The sequence below is a fragment of the Eptesicus fuscus genome, chromosome 6 (genome assembly GCF_027574615.1).
Source record: "Eptesicus fuscus isolate TK198812 chromosome 6, DD_ASM_mEF_20220401, whole genome shotgun sequence".
Classification (NCBI taxonomy): domain Eukaryota; kingdom Metazoa; phylum Chordata; class Mammalia; order Chiroptera; family Vespertilionidae; genus Eptesicus; species Eptesicus fuscus.
Genome location: NC_072478.1, coordinates 16,798,838 through 16,826,332, shown reverse-complemented (window position 1 = coordinate 16,826,332; position 27,495 = coordinate 16,798,838). Strand labels below are relative to the sequence as shown.

Below are 27,495 nucleotides of genomic sequence, written 5' to 3'. Positions count from 1 at the left end.
ACGTCCTGCAAAGAGCGGGGCGGGGCCTCACATGCAGATACGACCGTGACGCCATCCTGGGGCGGAGCCGCGCTGGAAGAGGTGGCCCACTGACGCCCTCAGAGCTAGAAGGGGCGGGACTCTTGCGCAGATTGACGCACAAATGGGGCGGGGCCCAGTGTGCGCACCCAGTAGCGGGTGGGAACGTAACAGGAGGGGCGGAATCGCCTTCCGGCTCCGCTTCTTGTAAGTGTCATGGAGGCGGGGCTGCGCAGCGACCTCTAACTGGCTTAAGCATTCGAGCGACGGGCCGATCAGCCAATCAGTGATTATTATCGTCCTCCTCCTGTCCATTAGTGGCTCCCGAGCCGTCGGTGACGAGGCCGAGGCCTTGAGGGGGTCTGGGTGTTTTGGGGCGTTCCCCTTCCCACCACCGCTCACCCCAGGTGGGACACTCTGGCGGCCCCTAGCAGACCGGGAAGCTGTGTTCTCTTGTCAACCCCCCCTCCCATTTCCAATCTTAGAAAAGAGAAACAGAGGTCGAGAGCTGCTCCATACCTCCTATTTATAGGGTTCAAAAAAGTACAAAAGAAGAAAAAGCGGAAATAGGAGTTGAGAGACCCCGTCCATTTTCAGAGATGAAAGACCCCAACGTGGGCTGGGCTGATCGATGCACCGCCCTGTTGCTGAGATGAAATAAGAAACAGGGACCAATAGAGTCACCCTCCCCACCAATTCCCAGAAAAAGGAAAGGGGCTGATGGACGCTCCAACAACCCCACTCCTGCCTGACCCCCATTTTCCAGAGAAAAATTCTAAGAAAAGGCAGAAGTAGGGCAGAGAAACTGCCTGACCCCTAAACCTGCAAAGCCTACGATAAAAGAGCCGGAAGCAAGGAGGGTACCAGCGAGGCTCAGACGCCCAGCAATGCAGACGCGGGGCTGGAAGAGGCTTCTCCCCTCCCTGGTTCCTGAGTTAAAGACAGGGCCGGAGAGAGCCCCCTCCATCCTGGGGAAACAAGACTCAGTGAGACTCTGGGGGCTGAGATGCTCCATCGCCCCCTCCCCCCAAATATTGAGGCGAGGGGAGTCAGAATTGCGGGGGGAGGGAGAAAGACACCTGGCCCTCATTCCAGGTCCCTGCCCCAACTCCCTCCGGTCCCCAGGAGAATCCTCATTCCCCTAATTGCCCCCCAGGAGGCGGGGAATGGGGAGAGTCTCGTCCTGTTTATAAAAAGCTCTCCAGCTGCGGAGGCGAGGAGAAACCAGAATAACTTTGCGCCTGGAGGCCGCCCCCTCAATGCACGCCTGCCCCCAGCGCCCTGGAAGTGCAGAATGTCCCTCCTGCTCTGCTTGCATCTGGGAAATCTGTTTTACTTACGGGTAACATTTTTGTCCATCTCCCCCACTTAGACTGCAAGAGTATCACAAACCCACTGCAGAGAATTGTGAAAATTCAGGAAATAAATACATAAATAAATAATTCCACCCCAGGTTCCCCGCACACAAAGATGGCAGTAGAGTCCCAGCTCTGGTGTGGCTGGTCCAGGCACCCAGTGGGAGCGAGGACGTGTGAGGCCACTTGGCTCCCTGACCCTCCTGCTTTCCACTTCGTGTGTGGGTGGCACTTGGAAATACCTGCCTTTCCCTCAGGGGAAAGAAAACACCACAACAATGTGCAACAGCTTCTGCCCAGACAAATTTGCATTTTAACGTAAAAATAACGCAAGGCCTTTCTTACTAAGAATCAGCATTTGGCTCTAGAGATGGTTGACCGGGGGAGGGGAGCTTTGTGTTTGGGGTGGTCTCCTGCCTGGCAGAAGAGACAGAGCTGGATGGGAGAAGCACCCCAAACCCCCCCAGGTCCCGCCCCACTCAGCAAAGTCCAAACTCCTCCCTGAAACCCAGGTCCCACAAAGTCCCCACCAGTTACCCCCATCTCATCTTTCTCCTCCAGTCAGACACTCCTCCACTGGTTCCAGGTGTGATCCGGCCTCAGGGCCTTTGCACCTGCTGTTCCCTGTGCCTAGAGCACTTTCCCCCCAGCTGTCCCCTCCCCTTGCTCTCCCATCCCCTTCAGGTTTATCAACACCACCATCTCCTTCCAGAGGTTCCAATTTCACTGCGTCGCTTCCTATCATATTTTTCTTTCCTGACACATCAGAAATGATTATGTTGATGTGTTTATCCATTAGCCATCTATGAGCTCTGAGAGTACCTACACCTGTGACACAGTAGGTGTCTATTATGGTATGACAGGAATGAATGAATGGAGGGAGGGAGGGAGAAAGGGTGACTTTGACCAGGGAGTTTAGGAAAGACCTCTCTGGAGAAGTGACATTTGAGCAGGAACCTGAAGGAGGAGGAGGAATTGGCCACAGGGAGAGTGAGGGAATAGCCCTGAGGCTGGAACTCACTAGGCAAGCTGAGGTAGGGGACAGCTCCTCTCCAGTTCTGTGAGGGAGGTGGAGCAGGCAACTTTCTCCCCTTAACGGAAGGCAAACTAAGACCCTGAGAGTCACCCTAAGGGGCCACAACAACTAAACGTTCCAAGGGGCCCTAAAGACTTTCTCCCACCCTCCTCTTGGGGTTTAGGGTGGGCCACCAAGGCAAGGACCCTGAACAGCATAACATGGGGGACTTGGAGTCACCCCCTCTGTGGACCTCAGTTTCTACATCTGTGAAATGGAAGAAGGAAGAGGCAAAGTTGATTTGCACTTTGAGCATGTATCTCAGTGCCGAGCTCAGGACATGCTTTCCTCAAATGTTACCTGTTATTACAATTATGTGACCCTCACAAAGAGCCCACTTTATCCATGGAAAGACAAAGGCTTCAGGAGGTCACGGGACTTGTTGAAGTTGTCAAAGTCCATTTTGGGGACACTGAAGCTGGTGCAGTGGGACCTGGCCCAGGCATCCCGGGGTCATGGTCTGGAGAGAGTGACGGACATGAATCAAAGAATTCCCCAGAGCTTCCACCAGGGCCAGCCTGGAGTGGGGTGTTTAGGGAGGATCTCCCAGAGGAGAGGTCGCTGAGCTGAGACCCAAAGGATGATGGTGAAGGAGAAAAGAAGCATTCCAGGTGGTGGGCAGAGCATGTGCAAAGGTCCTGAGGTGGGGCTGTGCTTGGGTGTGGAAAGCCAGAGTGGGTAGAGTGCAGTCAGTAACAGGGAGTGAGAGGGATGCCTGTAGCACAAATTCAAGGGGAATATATTAGTATTCTTATGAATGGGTGAAGAAAAATCCAGAGGGAAATAAGGTGAAATGCTGAAGACAGATGGTTTATGAGTGAGGTTCTAACTGAACTTTATTTTCTTCTTTATGTTTCCATTATTTCCAAATTATCAAATTTGCCTTTTAAAGACCCGGAAACAAATGCACCAAGTTCATGACCCAGATGACGTTTAATTTTCCCTCTGTGGACTGTCATTATTAATTGTGATGGTGAATTATCAGTGGAGTAATTTAGAATGGAAGCCAGAGGATGCTGGGAGGACCTGTGTCACACATACATTTTCAGGCACGCTGGGAAGGAGGCAAGTTCCAGGGTGGAATACTGAGTTTTCCGGAGACAGGAACGGAACCTGACACTTGAACACAGAGCGGCCTATCCACCCCTGCCCTAGGCTGAGCTCCAACCGGGGAGGTGCGAGAGGGGAGGCCAGCCAGGAGAACAGGACCCCAAATGCGCCGCGCCTCCCGCCGCCAGGGGGCGCCGCTAGCTAATGTCCAGCACCCAGCAGCGTAGAGTAGGCAACAGGACTGCTCTGTGCCTCAGTGTCCCCGTCCATGAAATAGACATACTAGTTTAAGTTAATAAGGTTTATTTAACTTCAGAGAAACGTTCAATGCCCCAGATTTCTAAGATATTTCAGGGTGGTCACAGACACTACCTCTCAACCAAAGTTTACCCAGATACTAGGATCAGGCCATAGAGGGGAAACTGAGGCCCAGGAGGCCTTCCTAAGGAGGTGTCTGGGGCACCCTCAGAATTGGGAGATACAGAGACCCACCGTAGGAGTGACAGGAATTGTGTGCTTTTGTTGCTGTTCTAGAAGAGGGAGAGTCGGGGGAGGGGCCAGCGGGAGGTCCTGAGGTCAGAGAGAACAGGTGCAGCCAGAGGCACTGCTGAAGACAGAAATTACAGCTACTTAAAGCAATAACTGATGCACAAGCAGCAACAGGCCACATCAGTCTTCAGAGATGTCCCCACACAGAGCCCTCTCTTTGCTGCCCCCTCACCACCCCCCTCCAGAGCTCCAGAACCAGAGTTGGGACTGGACAAAGCTTTTCCCCATTCAAGGTCCCATTCTCCTGCAGGGAGCTGCCCAGCAGATGAAACGCAAGTGCCTGTGGGGGGCATCTCCTTGGGGCTGACTCCTCACCCCGGTGCACAGGGCTGCCCCAGAGGCACATAGCAGGCACAGGCCTGGCACACAGTATGTGCCCAATAAATACCTATAAAGAATGAAAGAATAATAATAAAAAAAAAGAATGAAAGAATAAGTGATGGGTGTGGCTCAAGAGTGACCACTGGAGAAGTTGGGCCTGACCCAGCCCCAACGTCAGAGCTGACACTGGAGGAGGAGAGCTCAGCAGAGCCAGGGGTCAGAGTGGACCCCAGTCAGCTTCAATCCTGAAACCTGCCTATAACTAAGGTTGTCTCCCTCAGTGTGTGGAGAAGGCAAGGCGTGAGTCACCTGGGACCTCGTCCTGGAAAGTCCACCCACTCATTAGGGGCCATTAGGAGCCAGATGGCTCAGCCATTACATTGCCCTCGTGGTCCATGCAGGGCTTGCCCACGGTCCTCTGGTTGTCTAGGCATAAGGCCCCAGGGTCTGAGCTGGCCTCAGGGGACGGGAGGTCAGTGCCAGGTGACTCTGAGGCCTCCTGAGCCAACATTCTCTCCTCCTCCTCCTCTTCTTCCGCCTCCTCCAGAGTCAGCTCAAGCTGGAATCTGTCGAGGCCGCCCTGCTCAGGGCTGGTGGGGTCCACGGGGCTGCGGGGGATCTTGCTCAGGTACCACTCGCGGTTGTCCTCTAGTGTGTCCAGCAGGTCCTGGGCATCTGGGTGTACCAGGTCCGCCCAGGTCTCCCACAGTGGGTGGGCGATGTAGTCAATGAAACCCACCTGGGGGGTGATACGGGGTTGGGTGGGGGAGGTGACTGTGCTGTGAGTCACCATGGAACCCAGACCCAGTTAAGCCTCCAGGCCTAGGCTGTTCTCTCTCCCGGGAATGCCCTTTCCCAACGCCTACTCATCCTTCAAAGCCTTCTTCAAACAACCCCTCTTTTAGGAAGTCTCCCCTGGGCTCCCCCAACCCCTTCTGGGCTCCCCCAACCCCTAAGTCTTTCCTCCCACCCCAGCACAGACCCCTCAGGGCTAGGTGTATGTGTCCCCCATCTCAGAGCCCCTCCAGGGGCCCCACACCACTCAGAATAGACATTTTCAACCCCCTTGAGTGCAGATCCCTCTCCCTGTAGCCCAGAGAGAATGCATCCTGGCCTGACTCCACAGCCCAGGGCAGACCACGCCCTGAGGCCTCACTCCCTGGTTGACCAGCCAGGGGTCAAGTCAGAACTCATGAGGTCGGCTCAGCTACGCCTTTCTCTCCCGCTCCCCAGTGCCTGCCAGCTTGACCCAGTCACCCTCTGACCTGGGACTTCTCCACTGAGGCTGTGTGCTTGTCACACATGGGGCTGATGTCCAGGCCCGACTCCCGCTCACGGTCTCCCTGCTGGAAGAACTCGGCCATGATTCGGTCTGTCCAGCGGCGGTACAGGGGCAGCGGCTTGGTGGGGTTGCTGAGGTCCGCACAGTGCACCAGGTTCTGCAAGACCTGAGGAGACCGAGGCTCGGGAGGGCTCGGGCCAGGCCATCCCAGGCCCGGTTAGCCCCCCTTGTCAGGCCGGTACCGTGGACACACCCCTCTTCCAGGTGGGGAAACTGAGGCCTGGGAGGGGAAGGAGTGACTAAGGCACAGTCACATGAGCCTTTCTGCCTGTTTCTTCAAGTTTGGCGCACAGGAGACGCTTCGTAAGTGTAGCTAAATGAGAGGCGTGGAGACCCAGGGTCCTCCCAGCCACACACCTGGATGCGGTCAGAGTAGTTGTCCAGCAGCAGGACTCCCAGGCTCGTCACTTTCTTGGTCTCCACCATGGTCTTGAGGTCAGCCAGGAGGTTCATGTGTTTGGACATGTCAGTGGCCAGCACCTGAGGGCAGGTGAGGGGGGAATGACAGGTATGAGCATTGCTCCCACCCCACCCCTTACTCCCAGACATCACACCCCTCAGCCCCTCAGCCCTCCGAGTTTGTGTCCTCATCTGTGAAATGGGGAGATGTAATGAGATTGGCTGCAAACCCAGCTCACAAGAGGAGCTGAGTCAGGGGTCCCACCTCTAAGGTCTATAGGCTCATGGGATGCATTCCACATGTTAAAGATTCAATGTGGGGGCTGAGGGCAGCAGTGAGGCTCAGCCCAGGACATGGCCTGTGCAAAGGCCCTGGGGCTGGATGAGCTGGGGAACATAGAGGAAGCACTTATGGCTGGAGCCAACGAGGTTGACAGGAGCAGAGAGGGCCTCAGGGAGGAGGGGGGACTTCCCAGAGAGCCATGGGAGCCATAGGTGGTCTTGAAGCTGGGAGGAACCTGACCTGGTGCTCCCCAAACCTCCCTATGGCTATGTGTGCCTGGGAGGGCTGTTTTCAGCACTTTGGAGGGAAGTTTGGCCCCACACAATTGTTTAAAAATCAACTTCACTGGATCCATATGGACCCAGCCCAGGGATAACCAATACCCAGCCCATGGGCTTCTCTGAGAATCAAAACTTTTTTCCAGCCCTAACCGGTTTGGCTCAGTGGATAGAGTGTCGGCCTGCGGACTGAAGGATCCCAGGTTCAATTCCGGTCAAGGGCATGTACCTTGGTTCCAGGCACATCCCCAGTGGGGGGTATACAGGAGGCAGCTGATCGATGTTGCTCTCTCATTGATGTTTCTAACTCTCTATCCCTCTCCCTTCCTCTCTGTAAAAAATCAATAAAATCTATTTTTTTAAAAAAACAAAAAACTGCCAAAACCGGTTTGGCTCAGTAGATGGAGCGTCGGCCTGCGGACTGGGGGGTTCCGGGTTCGATTCCGGTCAAGGGCATGTACATGGGTTGCGGACACGTCCCCAGTGGGGGGTGTGCAGGAGGCAGCTGATCGATGTTGCTCTCTCATCGATGTTTCTAACTCTCTATCCCTCTCCCTTCCTCTCTGTGAAAAATCAATAAAATATATATTTTTTCAAAAAACATTTTTCCCCAAACCTCCAGTTGGCCCCCAAATGATGCCTTCCACCCAAGGCCCCAACTCTGTCTCACCACATTTTCAGTTTCTCTTCACTGGGAGCCTCCGTTTCCTCTGAGCCCTCCCCACATGCTGTTCTCTTTGCCGAGAACACTCCTCACCAGCTCCTCCCCTCCCCACCCTGCAGACTCCAATTTCAGGGTTTCCTCTCGGGAAGCCCTACCTGACCTTGAGCCTGGCCCCATCACAGCTCTGCCTACACGTCATCCATCACAGCTCTGCTTCGGGGTCCCATTATCGCTCCCACCCACACATCCATCTCCCTCACGAACTGTCATCTCAGGAAGGCCATTGTGAAGGGCGAGCTCACAATAGGGGTTCAACAAATGCTTATAAAGTGACTGAATGAGGCCCGAGACTCCAAAACTTACTGGTGTCTTCCAACCTGAAAAACACCGAACGGACCGACTAAAGGCGCAAAGAGTTGCACCTGAAACCCCGGAAGCTCAGTTTCCACATCGCTTATGTGTGAACCTCGGCCTGGTCACCCCACCCAGGGCTTAGAGGGTCATTGCCCCATTTTATAGACCAGGAAGCTCAGGCTCAGAGTGGAGGCACGCCCAGCTCCGACGGGTGAAGACCGCCCCGCCCGGTCCATCGCCGTGGCCTCACTATGTCAATGACCATCCTGCGCAGGCTCAGCCGCTCCTTGGTGCTGAGGTTCTGGAAGATGTTGCAGTTCTCTGCCTGCAGCAGCTTGAAGCCCACAGCCAGGTGGTGGTTCTCCAGCACGGAGGCGTCGTTGTACATCAGCGCGAGCTCCGAGTCTGAGGGGACGGGGAGAGCCTCACCCTCTGCCCGGCCAACCCACCTCTCCAAAAGGCAGGTTTGGCGAACTCTTGGCAAACTCCTACTCATGCATTGAAGCTCCAACCCTAATGCCCCCTCCTCAGGAAGCCTTCTATGACCCCGTCTCTCTCTCTCTCTCTCTCTCTCTCTCTCTCTCTCTCTCTCTCTGGCCATGCCCTGACTCCACGGGGCTGGGGGCATCTGTGTTCTGCTCTGCCTCCTGGAGACTGGGGACTCCTTGGGGACTTGGCATGGCAGGAAAGAGTGTGTACTAAGTGCTGGTTGAATGAACAACTGAATCTTTGTCCAATTAGACTCTGGGATCCTCAAGTGAGAGGGCTCTCCTGGGATGTATACAAGAGGTGCCCAATAATTGCTTATTGACGGAGTTTTTCCGATACCTCAAAGGTCCCTAACCTTTAAAATCTCAGTGGGCTCAGATTAGCTCTGCCACATTTGTTATTTTCTCATTTATTGAGTGTCTACTATGTACCTGGACCCGCTCCGAATACCCAAGGAGGAGAAGATTGTCACAGCCATTTCATGAACAGGGAGACTCGGCTCAAAGCAGGGATGGGACCACTGGAGATCATATGATTGACAGGTGGAGGCAGGGCCCCCAACTCACTGGTGTTAATGAGAAACTGGTTGGAGACCCCAGGATGGTCCACATCATGGATGGCGCTTGCAAAGATGGCAGCCAGGACTTCCAAGTCTGTGAACACAGCCTGAGCGGGCACGGGCATAAGAGCTGAGGGGCGGGCCCTCTGCACTGCACCCCGCACCTGCCCAGCCTGTCTCTGGGACCGTACCTCCAGTGCAGGCATGGCCAGCAGCACATGCGTGGACTGGGCCACGTCAGCGGCGTGCAGGCTGTTGTGGTAGGCCACATCGGCGTGGTAGTGACCCTCCAGCGTCAGCAGGTAGGTGGCAAGTGTGTCCACTGGGATCTGGAATGTCTTGAGCAGGTCCCGTTTCTGGTTCACCACAGGCCCCCCCGTTAGGACTTCCTCCAGGCGGCGGCACACACGGTTCCTACACCTTCTCTCCTTCTGAACGCCTATCCATCTCTCACATGCCCCATCTTCCAGGATGCCCTCAATTCTGAAACCACTTGTTCCTTGACCTTGCCCCTCTGGTCTATCTCTGACCCCGACAGCAGTTCCCTCCAGACTAGGTCTCTTCAGGCCTGGGTCCAGAGCTGAGGCTTGTTGGCCATCAGCAATGAACTGTTCAGCCTAGTGAACTCCTATTCATCCTTCAATGCCCTGCTCAAATGATTTCACTCAGGGGTGTTAGGGAGGCGTTGAAGGGTGTGTGTCCCCTGAGGTCTCGAGGTAGGAAGGGGTGAAAGAATTCCAGGGGTGTTGGTAGCCAGGGTCGTAGGAGGTACCTGAAAAATGCTGAATATGATGGCTGTGAGGGGCCGGTTCCCACTGAGTTCTGCCACCTTGAACACATCAAGCCCCCACTTGTTGGTGTCTTCCAGTTCCTAAAATGGGAAGATCTGCAGCTTGACCCGGGCCCAGCTTCCCCAGGCTCTGACCCTGTGAGCCCCTCCCCCGGATCTTATATTTCCCCCCACTTGCCCAGTATACAAGTGGGCAAACTGAGGCTCAAATTAGGGCATCCAGATAGAGCCAGAACCCTAACCCAGGGCTCAGCGTTCTAGCTGGGAACCCACCTTGGCCAGTTGCCCCTCCTGGTCAGTCTGGACCCCAAAGCATGGGGTGGTGGCTGTGGAGAGGCTGGCACTGTGGGGGAGCCCCTGCAGGCTGCTGATCTGGGACATGGGCCTCGAGGGTTCCTTGGGGGTTCCCTTGGGTAACTCCACCTCAGTCTGTTGGTCTGGAGGGAGGGCAGGGTGGGACTCAGAGAAGCCGATTCACCTGCTAGGGGTGTCCTGCCTAGTCTCAGGTCCCAGACTTTGCGAAGCCTCAGGATCAACCTATTTCCTTTTTACCTGGATCCCAGGCAGCTCAGAGCCAAGTCCGTATGTGGCCTGTAGCTACCCCTCTTTTCGTGGCTGATCTCACTCAGTAACCTCTTCTGATGGACTTGGCCCCTGAGAGCCTGGGGATCAGTGTTTTGCCCCAAACAGCTCAGTGTCCTTTCCAGCTCCCAAGCTGGAGACCCAGCTATCTGGTTTCCTCCATCTCCTTCTTGGAAAACTTTTACTCATGCTTCACAACCCTGGCTTTCATGTCCCCTCCTCCTGGATCTTCCTCCTGCTCCTCCCTCTGGCCCAGCCCTCCTTCACCCATGTGGCTGGGGGTGTCCATGTCTGTCTGCTCTGTCTTCCCCTGACTGAGGTCTTTTCTTCTTTCTTCCTACCTCTGTCTGTTGCCCAGGCAGGGACCCACCACAGCTCACCCAGGAAGGTCTGGGAAATGTACTCTGACACCTGGTTCCCCGAGCGGCTGGTTTCAGACAAGTGAGTCAGCTCCCGGTTCAGCATCCGCTTGAACTGTCGGGGAAGGTGAGGACAGTGATGAGGGGGCACTGCGGGTGGAGGCAAATGATCTCCGCTCGCTGGCCCTCCTCACCTTGTTGGAGGCCATCTCCCCCACCGAGTGCCGGGTCTGCAGTGTCTCCAGCTGATCCAGACACCAGTCCAGCTCCTCCAGTGTCTCCAAAGCCAGCTTCTGCCCAGTGTCCTCTGGGGGCTGAGCCATCAGAATCCTGCCCCACCCCCACTCGGTGACCCCACCCCTTCATGTCTCCATCTCTACATCTAGACCCTACAGCCCTTCCCAATGGGGCCACTCAAGACCCCAGGATTTGAGTTCCAGATCTGTCCCCAGTGGTGGAGTGACCATGGGCAGGTCTCTGCCCCTCTCTGGACCTCAGCCTCCCCATCTGTCATTTGGGCATGGTAGACGCCATCCCTGAGGGTGTTTTGGAGGGTTACAATGAGCACAGCCTAAGGATACATGGGCTGGGGAGGTCACCATGGAGAAGAAATTGACAGTGGTCCCATAGTGTGAGGAAGGGGTAGGAGCAGGAGAATTACCTGTAGGCGGAGGGGGCTGACTGGCAGATGGAGGGTTCCCGATGGATGTCTGCCTGCAGTACAGTCCGCTCTGGGGTGGCCTACCTCACCCAAATGGTCCCGCCCCATCCAGCCCACCTGTCGGCCGCCGCCCCCCTCCTCCCTGCCAGGCCCCACCCCCGCCCAACCCGCTATGTACTTGGCTGCTCTTTGGCCTTGCAGGTGGGCTAACGCAGCCACATTGCTCCGAACAGTCCGCAGACTGGCCAGGACCTGTTGGGAGGGGAATGGTCAGCATTGGAAAAGGGGGGATCGATTTCACCTGCTTGCCTCAGGCAGGGAAAGGGGAGGAGTGGGCACCCACCTGGGCAAAGGGTGTCACAATCATGTCTTCTCCATGTCTGTGGGGAGATAGGACATCAGAAAGGGCGGCTAGGGAGATGTCCCGCGTGGTCCCATCTAACAGCTTTTGCCCACACTATGCCCTCTGCTGAGCACATCCTTCCTTCCCGACTCCTCCCCCCAGGGCCCTATTAATCTCTGGGCTCCCCTTACCTGACTCTTCCCTGAAAGCCACTACAGCCCCTCCAACCTCACACATGAGGAAACTGAGTCCTGGGGGAAGCAGGGATATTATTATATTTCCCCTTTTATTATGGCTACCAGGAAGGTCTAATTAAGGTGTTTGTTCAGTTGCTACTAATTGTCCTTAATGTTTCTTGATTGCCACCCAACCCGAGCCTAAAGTCAAGCACAGATCACCAGATATCATTCTAGGCATGTTCAACTGAATAAGTGGCTGCTTGACAAACTCCTACTTAAACTTCAAAACCCAGCTCAAAAAGCCACTTGAAGGAGGTGTGCTGAATGGAATAATAAAAGGAGGAAGAGACGAGTAGGTGTCATGCCACCGGCCCCAGACTCACAGGTCGCTGGCCACAGAAGAGTTCCGGGACAAGGCCTTAGGCAAGAGTTCATAGTCGCTGTCGGAGCGGTACAGGAAGGACTCACGCCGCTGGCTGTGTTGGGCAGGGGCCTGGATGACCTGGCCAAGGCCAGGCCCGACGTGAGGGTCCTGAGCGCTTCTCCCACGCGAGAGTGCATTTTCCAGGTCAAAGCTGGAAACAGATGAGGCATGGTCAGAGCCAAGGGGCCTGGCAAGCGGATGGCCTTTGGTGGCTCGAACCTGTCCTTTCACATCCTCCCTGGAGCAAAACGGTGGGCCATGAAGGAGTAGCTTACAGTTTGTGCACCTGCCTCACAGTCACACCCCCGCCCAGGGACCCGGCACCAGCCTTCCCGCTGGGACCAGTCTAGACTCCAGAACGTGAGCTTCAGATCTGTCCCCAGATGTCTGTGTGACCATGGGTAGGTCTCAGCCTTTCTCCGGACACCGACTACCCTGTCTCTAATATAGGCATGGCAGGGTCTTCTCCCAGGGCGCTTTTTACGTAGTTACAGCTGAGCACCTGAGAAGGACAACTGGGCTTCCATATTACTAAGAAGGAAACCGAGGTCCAGGTCGCATGGTAAGCTCACAGAGACTGGAAACGGACTTTCTGGGCTCTCCTCTCTGGAGGGGCCTGGATCTTGCTTAGATCAGGCCAGTTCCAAGGTTCCCCACAGCCGGGAGAGGCCCCGCCCCCTGCCAGTTTAGGTCGCGCCCTGGGTCACCTGTTCCCGCCCCCAGCCCACACCCTCAGCCCACTTGGCCCTGCCCCAACCTAGTCGACCACGCCCCCAGATCCTTTACCCCACCCCCCACCTGCCCACCCCTCCCAGATCCTTTACTCCCTGCTTCATTTCCCCGCGAACGCTCTGCCAGTACTCTTCCACCCCCAGGCTTCCGCTAGGGGCCACGCCCTCTTCCCGGAGCACCATCCTCCCCACAGCAACCTTCAATTCCTCCCTCCTAGCTCTTTCAGCCCTGTCCCTCCCTCCCGCCACACCCCGACTGGTTAATGGAGAATCTATGCTCATCCTCCTTGGGATCAGAGGTCAGAGAAAGAGTGGGAGGGGACGTGAGCGAGAACAGAGGTTCTGCAACGGAGAGGGGCTGCTGTAGGTCACGGGCTTTGAGAGGGCAGGCAGGGGACAGGTAGACACCGGGGGCCGCCCGCAACTTGGGGCTTCTGGCCAAGGGTCCGTGTCCACCTGGCCCCCCGCCAGGTCACCCGTCCGGGATTCGGCAGGATTCTGCCCGGTTCGGCTAGATTCGGTCCAGCGGGGTCGGGTTTGAGTAAATTCTATTGGGGCTGATCCAACTGAGTTCGGTCGGGCGAGTTCATTCTGACTTGACTACGCCGGACCGCGCTCGGGCAGGTTCGGATGCGTTCGGGAACATTCGGCTGTGTTCGGCCACACTCCGGAGAATTCGGGCGCGCTTGGCTTTGTCCGGCCGCTCTCTCCGCTGCCAGTTCGGCTTCAGCGGAGAAGAGAAGCCACTACCGCGCGTGCGTCCGAGCTCCCGCTCCGTGACGTCAGGAGGAGGGCTGGGCTTCTTAACACTGACCCGCCCGGCTAGGGGCGCGGGGGCGGCGGAGGGGCGCTCTTCAGGGGAGGCCAGCGGCTGACCCAGTAACCTGCCCTCCGAGGGGGAGGCCTAGGAGTGGCCACCCCTCTCCCTCCTCGCCTCTCCCCAAGGGTCTGGGAGAGCGCACCCATGGATAACTAGGGAGGCTGTAGCGGGATGGGGTGGGGGTGGGGGGGGGGGGGAGGGAGGCCAACAGGGTGCTGGGCTGGAATCCAATGAGTCGGCGCTCAGGGTTAAAGGCTGGTCACAGCCGGGGAAGTTTTTGTTTTGTTTTTTTTTCTGCTCTAATCTTAGCTGGGAGTGGCGGGGTCAGGCTGTGGTTCCATGACGCGGGCGGCGCGCGGCGAGGTCGCCCTGACTGTGGAAGCCGCATGTCTGTCCATGGGTTAGACAGGTAAACTGAGGCACGAGGGCCTCGGAGGGACCCGCCATCCTCTAGCCTCACCTTCTGGCTCCCGAGGGCGCTCCCTCAACGCCCCTGCGCTCTCTCCGGATCCCTACGCAGGAACCGCCCTTAGCAGGCGTCTGGGTGCTCTGAGGGCGCTTTCCCGGACCTGGGACCCCTTCTCGGGCTGCAATGGCGCCATCAGAGACACGACCACGACTGCCCCGCCCCCGCCAGCTGTCACTGGCCGTTTGAAGGGACCTCCAGCCTCTGCGCCGCCAGGTGCCAAACTCTCCAGGGGGTGTGAATGCAGCGGGAACCGCGCCGCGCAAGCTGCCAGACAGGGTCGGCGCCCACAAGCCCCACCTCCGACCCTAGCCTTGCCCCCACACCCCACACAGTCGCTTCCCGAAGGCGCGGGATTCGAACCCAGAGAGGTGACAGGTCCTTGGAGGACACCGCCGAGTTGCGCTTCGGGGATCCGCTCTCAGTCTGGGACGTGAAACTCCTCTCTTACGCTAGGGGTGCCATGCCTCCTAAAATCGGGTCTTCCTCGGGGACACGGCGCGTTTCCTGTGCACCCCCAGGCCTTCTCTTCGCCGGCACCGGGACGGATGGAGGAGAGCAGACCGAGCGGGGAGTGACCCTCGCCCTTCCCCTCACTCCCGGGACGCTCAGGCCGCCTGCCGGGCGGGAGGGTCAGGAGCAGACGTGAGCCTCAGCTCGTCCCGCTCCGGGCCGCACAGCTGGGAAGGGACAGCCGCAGGAGCCCGGCTTGTGTCCAGACCGCGGGTGGAGGGAGACCGATACCGAGCAGGGGCCGGAGGGGCAGAGCGCCCACGCCCTGACCCCGGGTCCGGCCCCAGCTCTCCCGGCTGTGTCCTTCCCACCTCCAGCCTGGCGCTTCCGCTGACCCCTCCAGCTCTCCTCGCCCCTCACCACAGAGGATGGGCCACCGTGAAGCGCCGCTGCAGGCGGATGCTCTGGTTCACCAGGAGCTTCCTGAAGAGCCCGGGGGAGCTGCGCGGGGAGTCCCGGGGAGAGCCAGGCCCCGGTGCCGGGGCAGGCGCGGGGGTGCCCTGCATCGCCGCGACAGCGTGGAGGCAGGACGGAGCGTGGGCCGTGGGACCTTTTCTGGACGGCCGCGGGGGCGGGGCCCGCGGAGAGGGGACAGAGGGCGCCCCGCCCCGCCCCACCACTGGTCCGTGCTGGGACGCTCCCACCCGGGGAAATGGGGACACTGAGGCACCGAGCTAGGTGCCACTCTCTGCTCCCCTCTTTGGGGGCGGCCCTCTGGGGCCTAGAACCCGGATATTACTTTCTTCAGCCAACCTGTCTCACAATAGTGCAGCTGTCTGGGGTAACTTGGCTGCGAAGAGTGAGATGTAAGCCAGAAAGGGAAGCAGCCTCCATAATGAGCAGAGCACCTAGGCAGGAGTTTGCCGAGGGGCTGCCCAGGTCCCACACAGCGCTTCCAGTCCCTCTCTGCCCGTTTTCCAGATGGAGAAACTGAGGCCTGGAGCCACAAAGGGGCTGCCCGGCAGCAACAAACCCTTACTCCTTTGCCAGGTGAGGAAACTGAGGAAACCAGCAAGGTGGTAACAGACACAAAACTTCATGGCAGGGCAGAGGGCTGGGAAAGGCTCCTCCTCCTCCAGTTCCCCTCCACAAGTCCCCACATGACCCCCACCTGCTCTGACATACCCCAGGCCCTGTCTCTGGATCCTTTCCCCTCTCTTGCTGTCTCCACTGCACAAACATCCGCTCTCCACTCCAGCCAGATCTCCTGTTCTGTGAAGCATCAGCTACCCACCCCCACCCCCGCCCCAGGAAGGACCTGGCCGGGAGTTGGAAATGGAGCCCTCACCTCTGGTGTCTGGGAGTTCAGGGGCCTGTACCAGGTGCTGGGGTGGGTAGCCCTGCCCTGTACTGCAGGGAAGGAAACACATCTCAGAGGATGTCACACTTGGAGGCAGGACCCCAAATGCCCACATCACAGGCAGAAGCCACTGAGGTCCAGGGAGGCTGGGCCTCCCCAACCTTCCCCCCCACACACACACCCCACTGTCTAGGCCTTGCCTCTGGGAGGACTATACCAGTTGTGGGGCACCCCCATTTCTGGCACGCCTAGGGAAATATGAGATACAGCTTGGGGTGATCAGGGCTTCAATGGAGGGAGCCTGAGGCACCCCAGGGAGGAGTTCCTGACCCTCTCCTGACCTCCTAACCACGCTATTGGCCTCATTGTACAGATGAGAAAAATGGAGGTTCAGAGAGGGGTCGTGCTGGGGCCCAGGAGGACAAGGAGTCTCCAGGGTCTGTCTGGGAACCCCCTCCTGCCATCTGCGGCCCTACAACCGGACACCTGGTGGGAACCAGACTTGCTGTCCCCGAGACAAAAATACCCGCTGTAGCTGCTGCGGTTGCACCTAATTATAGCCGATCCCCAGGGGCTAGAGGCGGCCAGGATCGGCCTGGTGGAGACTCTGGGGCCAGGATCCCTCCCAGGAGACTCGGCACCATCCCAGCTCCGTGGGAGGGGCTTGCACAGTCTTATGTCCCCAAGGAGAAACTGAGGCACAGAGGAATTCAGTCCCTCCCCTAAAGTCACAGGCATGAAATGGAAGGTTAAGACTAAACACATCAATACAAACAGCACTTCCTACTTGCCTGGCTCTGAGCCAAGGGCTGTGCACCTAAAAGTCACTTGCTTTTCGGAGCAATTCTTGAAAGTGAGGACTATTATGCTCATTTGGGGGATGGGGAAACTGAGGCACAGAGAGGTGTGTTCAGTTGCCACATAGTTTACCCAGCCGGTGCTCTCTCCCACTTAATGCTTAACTGGCTCCATCCCCTCTGAAGTCCCAGACTTCATGAATGTTTTATCAATAGTTTAATATTAATGTTCATTAATAGATTCAACCTTAAATATTTTATTAACAGTTTTAACAGTAATGTGTTATTAATAGCTTTTTGGATGGAGAAACTGAGACTCACAGCTGAAACTCAGCATTGGAATCTGGCCTGCCTGACCCTGGGTGGCCCCAATCCCTGCCGGGTAAAGGGCAGAGGCTGAAGGATGGGCGGACCCGGGGACCCCCATCCTGACTTTGTCCCTGTGTGCTGCATGACCAGCAGTCTCTGGTGCCCTAAGCACGTCACTCCATTCCTCCCATTTGAGCATCCCTGCCGTGGGCAAGCACTTTTCTCTTCTGCCACCAGACGGCCCCAGGGAGACAGGATGTGGGTGCTGTTGTGCCCATTTAAGGACAAACAGGCGAGGAGAAATGACTTTCCTGTCTCCATGGAGTCTAGACAGAGAGAAGGGAGTGGGGGCGGTGTCACGTGTACAGATGCTCACGTGAGTTTGATCTCACCCTCCTCTGCTCCAGACCCTCCTGTGGCTCCTCACTGCCCTCTCATCTGAATCCACACCTCTCTGGAGGCCCTGTGATGCCTGACCCCTGCTGGCCTCCCGCCCTCTTCCTCCTGGTTCACCCTGTGGCGGCTTCATCCCGCTCCTTGCTGTTCCTTGAATCAGCCAGGCTCATTCTCACACAGGCCCTTGCCCCAACACTTTTCCCCGGCCGCCTCTTCATCTCTCAGATCACCCCTCCAGGATGCCCTCCCTGACCAGCTGGGCAAATGTTCTCAGACCACCTTCTCTCACAAGTACCATTTCACATTTATTGTCATGATCATTTGATTTGTTTCTGCCTTGCCCACCAGCCCCTCCAGGGTAGGACCAGCTCTGCCTTGCTACCAGCTATGCCCTCAGGGCCCAACACTCCATAGGTTCTCAATTAATGCTTGGGAGATGAGTAGGGAGTCTCCCCTCCCACTCTCCAAACACATTGATTTATATTCAGTTCCTCATGTACCTGATCCTTCTGAGTCTGAGGCTTTTCACAATTTGTTCCATCTAATTGGCATACCCTTCCCTGCACTCTGGCTGATTTTTCTTCAACCTTCAGGTTAAGCTTAGATGCCACCTCTTCCCAGCAGGCCCTCTTCACACCCTACCCCCCAAAGCTGGGTCAGAGGCCTTCTCTCTCCAGCTGGTATGAGTCTGTCTCCACCATCAGCCTGTGAGCCCCTGCTTGCCCATGGCTGTGTCCCCAGTACAGGACCTTGCACACAGTAGGTAGCTAATAAATGTTTGCTGAACAAGATGCTAGGACCCTCCCAGGCCCAAGTGACCCACCCGGGACAGTGGGGAAAAGAGCCACAGTGGGGGACCAGGCTCCCACACAGCAAGTTCTCAACAAAATACAGGAAGTACAGCTGTGTATTTGCATTTCATTAGTATTCTCTGCTCGCTGGGGAGCACCTAGCAGACTGGCCTTGAACCCAGTGGGCCTGAACCTAAAGGCTGAGCCCCTTCCCCCACATCAGCACATATATGCATGGGCAGGATTCGCAAGTACACGTTCACAGGGACACACCCATTCCAGAACCTTTCAGAGCCACGTGGGCTCTCCCCCTAGATGGGCCCAAATCCAGTCTCTGTTTGTTCTTTCTTGAAGATGGAAAATTATGAGTCACTGGGAGGGGGGAGGCAGGAGGAGCTGAGGGCTGGGAAGTGGAAATGGGGGCAGTGGACCTGCTGGGTCACCTGGGAAGAGCTCCAATCCCAGCTGCTCCAGACGCCTTGGGGCTGGGGAGTTAGGCCTGGCTTGTAGACCAAGAAGCCGGTAACCCTAGGAGGGCCATGGACCGAGGTGGGAGAATGACGATCTAGAGAGGAAATTGGCTCCCCCGAGGTGACCAGCCTGACCAAGCCCAGGACTCTAGATCTGGCCTGCTCTATCTCCCCCTCCCACCCAAGAAGGGTCTGGGACTCCTGGGCCCTGCTCCTGGGCCCTCCAGCCCTGACCCAGCAGCTGAGACTCCCACCTCTGGCTCCTGCAAGGCCCCTGTTTGACCTGATGTTTCTCTCCATCTCTCTCTTATTGTCCCACTCACCTTTTATAGGAAACAGGAGGAGCAGGCCTTCCCACTTCAACACCCCCTTCTCCACCCCATCCTTTCTTAAGGGAAGGAACATCCTGTGCTCAGGCTCCCAAGAGGTTTCCCCTCCTTCTGGCAACAGAGGCCAGCGGTAGGGGAGAGGGCTGGTGGCAAGGCAGGCTACAGAGCAAGCTCTCTCCCCCAGGGCTGAGGACAGCCCAACCTCTTCCTCTCAGATGATTGGGATGGCTACAACCCCACAAACATCCGAAGACACTCCAGGGTCTAAAGGACCTCAATTGTGTTAGAGAGAGGACAGTCACGCTCGTCCACATACCCACAAGGACCACAGGGCAAAACACACAGGCAGATACACAGCTGGTGTACATACAACCGAGCACCTCTGGTCACCCACCCTCACGCAGCAGGTCGGAGCACACACAGGGTCACAATTGCCCAGATTCACACACACACTTAGATGCAACCACACCTGGCACTCCCAGGCACACACACCCATAAACAATCATGACATCATCACCCCAGCGTCACCCCATGTAAAAACAGTTTTTTTCTCTAAAGCACCGGCCTCAGCCAAACAGTAGAGACCCCCGTCCCCTGGAGAAGCAAGGACTCTTCCCGACTCCCACAGGTCCGTGCTCCCATCCCCCACGCCTTGGGAGGGCCCTGCCCCCGCCCACCTACCACCTATGGAAGGAAGTGGGCCAGGAGCACCTTGACTTCTGGAGCCCCCGCCGCGGACCCCGGTTCTGCTGGCTGCGGCCCGCGGACTTGTCCGGGTCCGAGTAGAATCGCTGCTGGATACGGATGGGGCACCGCGGCTGCCGCCACAGGTGCTTCGGGGGTTTGGCTAAGCCTTGGCCGCTGAGAGCGCGGTTCAGCTCGCTGGGTGCCTGCGCCCCTTCTTGTACCCCCGGGGTCTCCATGCGCCAGAGGAGGGGAGCAGGGAGAGGAAGGGGAGGGAGCCTTCCAGGAATGAGGAGTGTCCGTGTCTGCGCCCTGGTCTGCCAGGGCGAGGGTGGAGGCGAGGAGCTGTTCGAGCCAGCGGGGGTAAACAGGGGCTCAAGGTGGGGCGGACGCCAAGGAGCTGTCCGTGTCCAATGGTGCTGAAGGATAGCGGGGTGGGGCGTCGGGAGGTGGAAAACTTAGGCGTGGGGGTTGGAGACAGGTGCTCGGGAGACCCCCGCCCCCCGCCCAGCGCCGAGAATGGTCTGTCGTTTTCCTGTCAAGACATGGACTTGGAGTGGAGAAGTCAGAAATTATCCTCCCGGTTGCTGCCGAATGGAGAGCAGAGAGACCCCCAGCGTCAAGGCACTGTCCCTTCTTTTGGTTTTGAAAGGGAAGAAGGTAGTAGATTGAGGGTGGGTGAGACAGCGAGTTGCTGTCCTCGACCTGTTGGTGCTGAAGTCAAGGCAGGGAGACCGGGGTCCCTGAACACCTCCAGACTAGGGCGCCGTCCGCCCGGAAGGTGCTGAAAGCCGAACAGCGGCGGGTCCTCAACCCTCCCCAGTGACGGTAGCGAAGGAGTCTGGAAGCAGAGTCAAAGGCTCTGGTCTTCAGAGGTAGTAACAAATGGCCATCTATCCACCAAGCTCAGGAAGGTAAGCTTAGCCCATCAGACCCAGATGGGGTCTCTTTGGAGTCCTAAAGCTCCTCACTCACACAGGGTAGGGATCTGGGAAGAACAGAAAAACGTGCATGCCTGGGGTGGGCACACAGAAGCTGCCTCTGGTCAGGGCCGCCAACAGTGCGAGTGGGCAAAGAAGGGCACCTTTTTATAGCCACACCAATGCCCAGTGGAAATGGCAGCATCTCATTTGTTCTGTGACACACCATGCCCCCCCCCCCTCACAGGCATGCCTCTCCCTTCCCCAGTTCTAGAAACTCAAGGCCCCTCCCGCCAGGCATTCTAATCTCAGAAGAAGTTTTCTGGGAAGTGGAAAAGGAAGGGTGAGAACATTTTCTATCATGATTAACAGAAGTAGATGCGGACACCCTGGCCAAGTAGCTCAGTTGGTTAGAGCATTGTCCTGATACACCAAGGTTGAGGGTTCCTGGTCAGGGCACATACAGGAATCAACCAATGAATGCATAAACAAGTGGAATAACCTCTCTCTCTCTGTCTGTCTCTCTCTCTCATCAATAAATACAATTTTTGAAAAGAAGTGGATGTGGACAAGAGTAGGGCTGAGAAGTGCAGGCACTAGGCTGTGGTAGGAAGGCCTTTGAAGCCACTTGGTGCAGAAAGTTTGTGAACAGGAAGAGCCCTGATTTTTTCAGAGGGCATAGAGGATATTTTATGGATATTTCCCATGGACACTCTACCCTCTACCCTCGCTCGTATCACTAGGTTGGAGAAATGGAAAATATCTGGGCCATGGAGCCAGACAGACTGAGCTCAAGCCTCAGTACTGCCATGTCTTGCTGAGCGATGAAAAACAAGTGACTCCTCTCTGTCCTTTACTTTAAAAAATTTTAAATATGTTTTTATTGATTTCAGAGAGAGAGGAGGGAGAAGGAGAGAGAAATAAAAACATCACTGATGAAAGAGAATCATTGATTGGCTGCCTCTTGCATGGCCCCTACTAGGGATCAAGCCCACAACCTGGGCATGTGCTCTGACTGGGAATTGAACCCTGCTTGATGGGTTATGGGTCAACACTGAGCCACTGAGCCACACTGGCTAGCCCTGTCCTTTACTTTTATGGCTCAGTTCTTGGCCTTCCTTTCAGTCCCCTGTCCTCCAAAACTGACAGTGAGGGACAACTTGACCCACTGGTGGGGGACATGTGTTCTCCTGCTGGTCAGTTATCACTTCCCCTCCCCAAGCTTGTTTTCTATTCTGGAAAGTGGGGTAATGATGGTGTCCCCACCTCTTGGCATCATTGCAAGGATGCAAACGAATGTCACATGTGAAGGGTCAAAGATGAGGAGTTGCCCATACACATCCCTGCTCTCACTTACCCTCTGCGGGTGTCCACCAATGCCTGGTGTGTCTACTTCATAAATAACTTCCGCATCTTCCTACTTCTCTCCAGCCCATGGCTCCCACCCTGGTTCAGACACTACCATCTCCTGCCCAGAACTGCCTTCTCACTGGGCTCCTGCTGCTTCCACCCTGCCCCTGACAACACCCCACTCCCACCCCGCCGGAAGCCAGAGGAATTTTTTAAAATGCCAATCATGTCCATTCACTCTCCTGAAAACACACCCATGGCTCCCCACTACACCCCGAGTTGTTGTGTGGTCCAGCCCCTTCCCACCTCCCCAGGCTCTCCTCCCACCCTCCAGCCATGTTGATCTGTATTCAACTCCTCATACACCTGGTCCTCTTGAGTTTGAGGCTTTGCACAATCTGTTCCTTCCTTGTGCTCCTCCTTGCTGATTCTCTTCATCCTTTAAGGCACCTCTTCATCCTTAGATGCCACTTCTTCCAAGAAGTCCTTTCTCACCCTCTACTCCCCAGTGCTGGGTCAGAAGCCCCCTGGGCTCCATGGCACCTTCATCTCTCCAGTTGGTATGACTCTGTCTCCACCGTCAGCCTATGAGCACCTACGTGCCCATGGCTGTGCCCCTAGTACAGGGCCTGGCACACAATAGGTGCTTAATAAGTGCTTTATGAACAAGTTAAAGAAAGGTCCATCTAGACGAGGTATTTTCCTCTCTCTCCTGGGATTGACCCCCTTGATCCCCATCTGCCTCCTCACCTGCCTGAAGCTGGACCATGGCCTTGCTCGGTCCCTCGAGCCCCGATGGTGAACACCACACAGGAGCTGGGCTCAGTTTCTCCAGGGGGCCTGAGGCGGCTCGACAGCGGTGGCAGCAATGGGGTCCCTGAGAAGCGTCTCCAGATGACACCACTGCCACGGGGACTCGCAGGGGCTGAGCTGGAATCCACAGACTCTCGGACCTGCTAGGGAGACAGTAACAAGACATGAGTGAGTTCCCAGGCATGGGACCTTCCTAGCTCCCGGGGACCATGATGCTCTGAGATTCCTTCACCCAGATACCTGGACTGGCCCAGAGAGCTGGATCTCAGTTTTACTGCCCCCCGCCCCGAGTGAATTTACTTTTCTGAACCTCAGTTTCCTCATCTATGAAATGGGGAGATAGACCTCAACCTTGCCGGATGTGAATAGTGCCTGGCCTATAGTAGGTATTACAGCAATATTTATTTATTAATCAATTAATATGCAGTATATTCATTATTTATAACATCATGTAATTTATACTGCTATTTTTAATAATAATAGGCACTTTAATTGTACTTCATAAATTATATTATTTATTAAAATATAAAAATAAAACATGCAGTAAATAAACAAGTGAATAATAATGGCAGTACCGATAGCCAATCTTTCTTGCATACTCATTCCACACAGGTGCTGTTCTAAGAAACCCTTGTGGGTCAGCTCATGAGGCACAATGAGGCCATTTTGTACCATTACCTTCATATTACAAAAAAGAAAACTGAGTCTCAGAGCTTTAGTAACTTGCCCAAGGTTGCAGTTGGTAAATAAATGGTGGAGATGGGATTCTGGATTCTGAGCCTCAGTTCATTTCTTAAGGGAAGGACTGGATAGGAGAAATGAAATAAAAGGTTGTTTGCAAGCATGCGCTGAGTAAACACTAGAGGCATTTAAACACCAGACAGAATCAGGTTCAGTTAATGAGTCGGGAATGTAAGTTCTCCAGCCCAGCAGATCTGGGGTTGGTTCAATTCATGCTGCCTGGTCTAGGGCAAGCATGCCTCAGTTTCCCCCATGGGGGAGGGGTGGTGGTATGAAAACAGTACCAATTCCTCTGGGTCGTAGGTGATAAAAGAATAGGGGGCCCTCTGGAAGGGCCGGCCTCACCCCCCTGGGCCCTGACCCTGAGGAGCTTCCCACAGAGGCCTCCCGGACCCTGCCTTCCTCCCCGACTTCCTCCCGGACTCAGAGAGGTTCCTGATCTAGGTGGTCGGGCTGGCGGCCCCCTAGTGCCCGTGTGCCTGTCTCCTGCTCACCGGGCCCCGCCTCGGTCCCTCCCGGCTGTGGCCGGCTCACCGTGAAGACTCCCACACGTGCCATAACTCCACGGGCAGTGCCGCACCCAGGCCCCCTTCAGCTCCCAGCCCGCATCCTGCCCCCACCCCGCCCGCCTCCAGGTTGTCCCCATGCCCTCTGCATCGCTGTTCTTTTTGTCTATATATATATATATATATTTTTAAAAAGGAACAGGGCCGAAACCGGTTTGGCTCAGTGGATAGAGCGTCGGCCTGCGGACTCAAGGGTCACGGGTTCGATTCTGGTCAAGGGCATGTACCTTGGTTGCAGGCACATCCCCAGTAGGGGGTGTGCAGGAGGCAGCTGATCGATGTTTCTCTCTCATCGATGTTTCTAACTCTCTATCCCTCTCTCTTCCTCTCTGTAAAAAAATCAATTAAAAAAAAAAAAGGAACAGGGGACTTTTCCCCCTCCCCACGTGGGAGTCTGTGCTTGTTCTTTAATAAATTCCCACCTTTGCTGTACAAAAAGGAAAAAAAAAAAAAGAATAGGGGGCTGCCCGCGCCAGCCACAGGCTGGGAGCTGTCCGCGGTGCTGACCCTAGGGAGTGGCACCCACACTGGAACCCACAGCAGAGGGTGTGTGCTGGGGGTCAAAGAAGTAAATGGGGACGCGGGAGACGTGGAGCTCAAAGGGGCGGCCCAGCCCTTTTCTGCTCTGCCCCTGAGCCTCACCAAGGAGTCTGCGTCCACCATCAGACTCAACATTCAGATTTAGAAAGTGAGGCCCAAGACCACAAGGCTGATCAGGGCCAGAGCCAGGCCAAGGGGAGCAGGGAAGAAGCCGAAGGGAGTGCACAGCAGTTCACACCTCAGAGCCTCTACTAGGTGCCGGGAAATGGCACAGCTCCTTTTCTTCTCTTATTCCCATGCCACAGAGGAGGCCGTTAATGTTCACAGAGAAATGACTTGCTGTGGGTTACACAGCTGGGGGCTGCTTAGCTACCCTCTCCCCCAGCTCTTTGCACAGATTTGATTCCTCTAGGACCCAGGATTCCTGACCGCCTTCCCTCCCCCCAATTTGAGCACTATTGACCATCCCCACCCTCTCCCACAGGCACCTGAATTCTGATGCAGAAATCTAAGTAGTCAACACTTGGCCTCCCCCAGGAGAGAGGGTTCCCAGCAGCTGGGAGGGTGTTCAGGGAAAGCAGAGGGTGTGTGGATAGCAGGCCCCTCCCAGGACAGGAAGCCCACTGATGTCAGCTGCCCACTTTCTGCTTGGGGAAACTGAGCTCAGATGGTAAAAACTTGCCCACATTCATATTCATTTATTTATTCAACAGATAAATAAGGTAGTTCACATAGTGCTAGAAAGAAAATGAAACCCCGTAAGGACCTGGAGAGCGATGGGGGGGGGGGGCATAAATGTCACTCAGACATAGTTAGGGGGCCTTTCTGAGGAGGTAATTTTCATCTGAGACTTGAAAGAGGAGAAGGAGCTGACCAGGAGAGAGCTTGGGAGATAACACACCAGACAGAAGGAACAGCAGGTGCAAAGGCCCTGAGGTGGGAATAAGCTGGTGGGTTTCAGGAACAGCAGAAGGTGGGAGTGGAGTGAAGAGTTGATGCACGGCCTCAGGGGTGGGGTGAGGAACTGGGAATTAATTCTGAGAGTGCATTGAGGGCTTTCAAGGGATGTGATTTGCTTTATGTTTGTTTTTTTTTTTAAATTTCAAAGAGGAAGGGAGAGAGAGAGAGAGAGAGAGAGAGAGAGAGAGAGAGAGAGAGAGAGAAACATCAATGATGAGAATCCTTGATCAGCTGCCTCCTCCATGCCCCACACTGGGGATAGAGCCTACACCCCAGGCATGTGCCTGACCGGGAATCGAACCGTGACCTCCAGGTTCATAGGTCAATGCTTAACCACTGAGCCATGCCGGCTGGGCCTGTCTGCTTGTTTTCATCCATTCTTCAGCTCAGTGGTCACCTCCTTAGAGAAGCCCTTCCAGCCCAGCCTGGGCAGCCCCACTCATACTCGCCTACTTTATTTTTGGTCTTAGTTTAACATCTGTCTCCCCCGTCTATGAGTCTCTGTGCCCCCATGCATAGCACTAGGTGCTCCATGTGCAAAGGGAATGACTGATGCTGTAAACTGAACGTTTGGGGGAGTGCCAAGTGGTCCCCACTTTACAGAGGAGGAAGATGTGGCTCAGAGATGGAGGGTGGATAAATGTACTAATATGTGTGGGTACTGCCTGCTGGCTCATCGTGATCTCTCTCAAAGTTTTGCCCCCACTTTTTTTTTTCACACAAGAAAATAGTTCTGGAGAGGTTATCAACAACCAGCCTGGGATTCAAACCCAGCTCCTGCTGAATGAGCTCACTACCTAAATCCTGCTCCCTGCCACCTTTAAGCCTGCTCCAGTCTCCCAGAATGGGGCCATTGGCTCTGCCCCAAAGGTGTGGCCTCCTTTCCTTGGGCAATAAAAAACCTTGGTTCCAGACCCAAGAGTCTGCCTCCCCTGCCCCATTGGTCCCTTGTACCCAAAGGTAGTGGCTGCAACCCTGGGCTCCACACCTGGATTGAGTCTCAGACTTCGAGTGGCCTCTCTGGGCCTTGGTTCCCCCGCTTGGAAGTGGGTCTCCAGGCAGCTCTGGGTGTTTCCGAGTAGGGGGTTGCTGGGACACCCCGCCCCCATGGCCTGTATAAGGCCATCTCCTACCACTCACCTCACTTAGCAGGAAGGAAAGTGCTGTTCCGCTGCGCCTCATGCTGCAGGCGTCTCTGAACCTGGGGAGATGGATGTGAAACCCCAGGCCCCAGTAGTCCAGCCATGCCCCCTAGATGGGGGCTCACTCCCACACCCTGCACCCTCTCCTGGAACCCACAGATGCTCAGTTGAGGTAGCTAGGCCGCAGCGCAGGCACCAGTGCGGACACCACCTGAACCTCTGCAGGGGCCTCCATCCAGGGACAGGGGCTGTGCCCACAAACACTCCTCAAGCCCCCTCCCTTCTCCCTGCTGTGGTCAGCAGCTTGGGACCATCAGGTCCCTCAGGGAGAAGTCCCCTGGCCCCGGGTCCCATGGGGGAGCCATCGGTTCCCAGACCAGCTCTGGAGGGTGTGGAGAACCCAGCCCACCGCCTGAGAGCACTCCAGACTCACACGGGCTCTGTGAGGCCCAGGCAGGCCTGGCACTCACTGCCGCTGCGGAGTCCTGTGACCTGCCAGGGAGCTGGGTAGGGGAGGATGGGTTCCCTCAGCAGAGCCCTTTAACTATCTGAGCACCAGGCCCAGACTGGACACACCCACATACCACCCTTAGGGCCCAGCCAGGAGGCTGCGGGCAGAGTGACCGGGAGATATCCCCCAGACGGGTATAAGAGAGAGAGTGGCCAGGAGGCTGACCTAGTGTGTGGGAGAACAGGGTAGGGGGGTGTGAAGTTTAATTGTTCCTGTGTTTGCTTATGAGAGATGGAGAGAGATGGAAACACAGAGAGTCAGAGAGAAAAATG

At 56.1% G+C, this 27,495-nt stretch overlaps 1 protein-coding gene across 3 annotated transcripts; it reads right to left on the bottom strand.

The window, feature by feature from the left end:
- Positions 1-3,795: 3,795 nt before the first annotated feature.
- PDE4C (phosphodiesterase 4C) lies at positions 3,796-26,752 on the bottom strand. 3 transcript variants are annotated; one of them, XM_028132484.2, is made up of 16 exons: positions 26,711-26,752; positions 22,701-22,906; positions 12,034-12,225; positions 11,472-11,508; positions 11,307-11,380; positions 11,129-11,181; positions 10,662-10,774; positions 10,489-10,582; positions 9,800-9,963; positions 9,509-9,607; positions 8,928-9,092; positions 8,744-8,843; positions 7,939-8,093; positions 6,068-6,190; positions 5,634-5,816; positions 3,796-5,107 (listed from the first exon to the last, which is right to left on the bottom strand). In XM_028132484.2, exons 1-16 carry the CDS (start codon positions 26,750-26,752, stop codon positions 4,721-4,723), a joined length of 2,187 nt encoding a protein of 728 aa, XP_027988285.2. In that variant the 3' UTR covers positions 3,796-4,720. The 3 variants fall into 3 exon arrangements, with proteins under 3 accessions (XP_027988285.2, XP_027988291.2, XP_027988289.2); XM_028132490.2 differs by lacking the exons at positions 22,701-22,906; positions 26,711-26,752 and adding an exon at positions 19,678-19,919; XM_028132488.2 differs by lacking the exons at positions 22,701-22,906; positions 26,711-26,752 and adding an exon at positions 14,965-15,122.
- Positions 26,753-27,495: the final 743 nt, after the last annotated feature.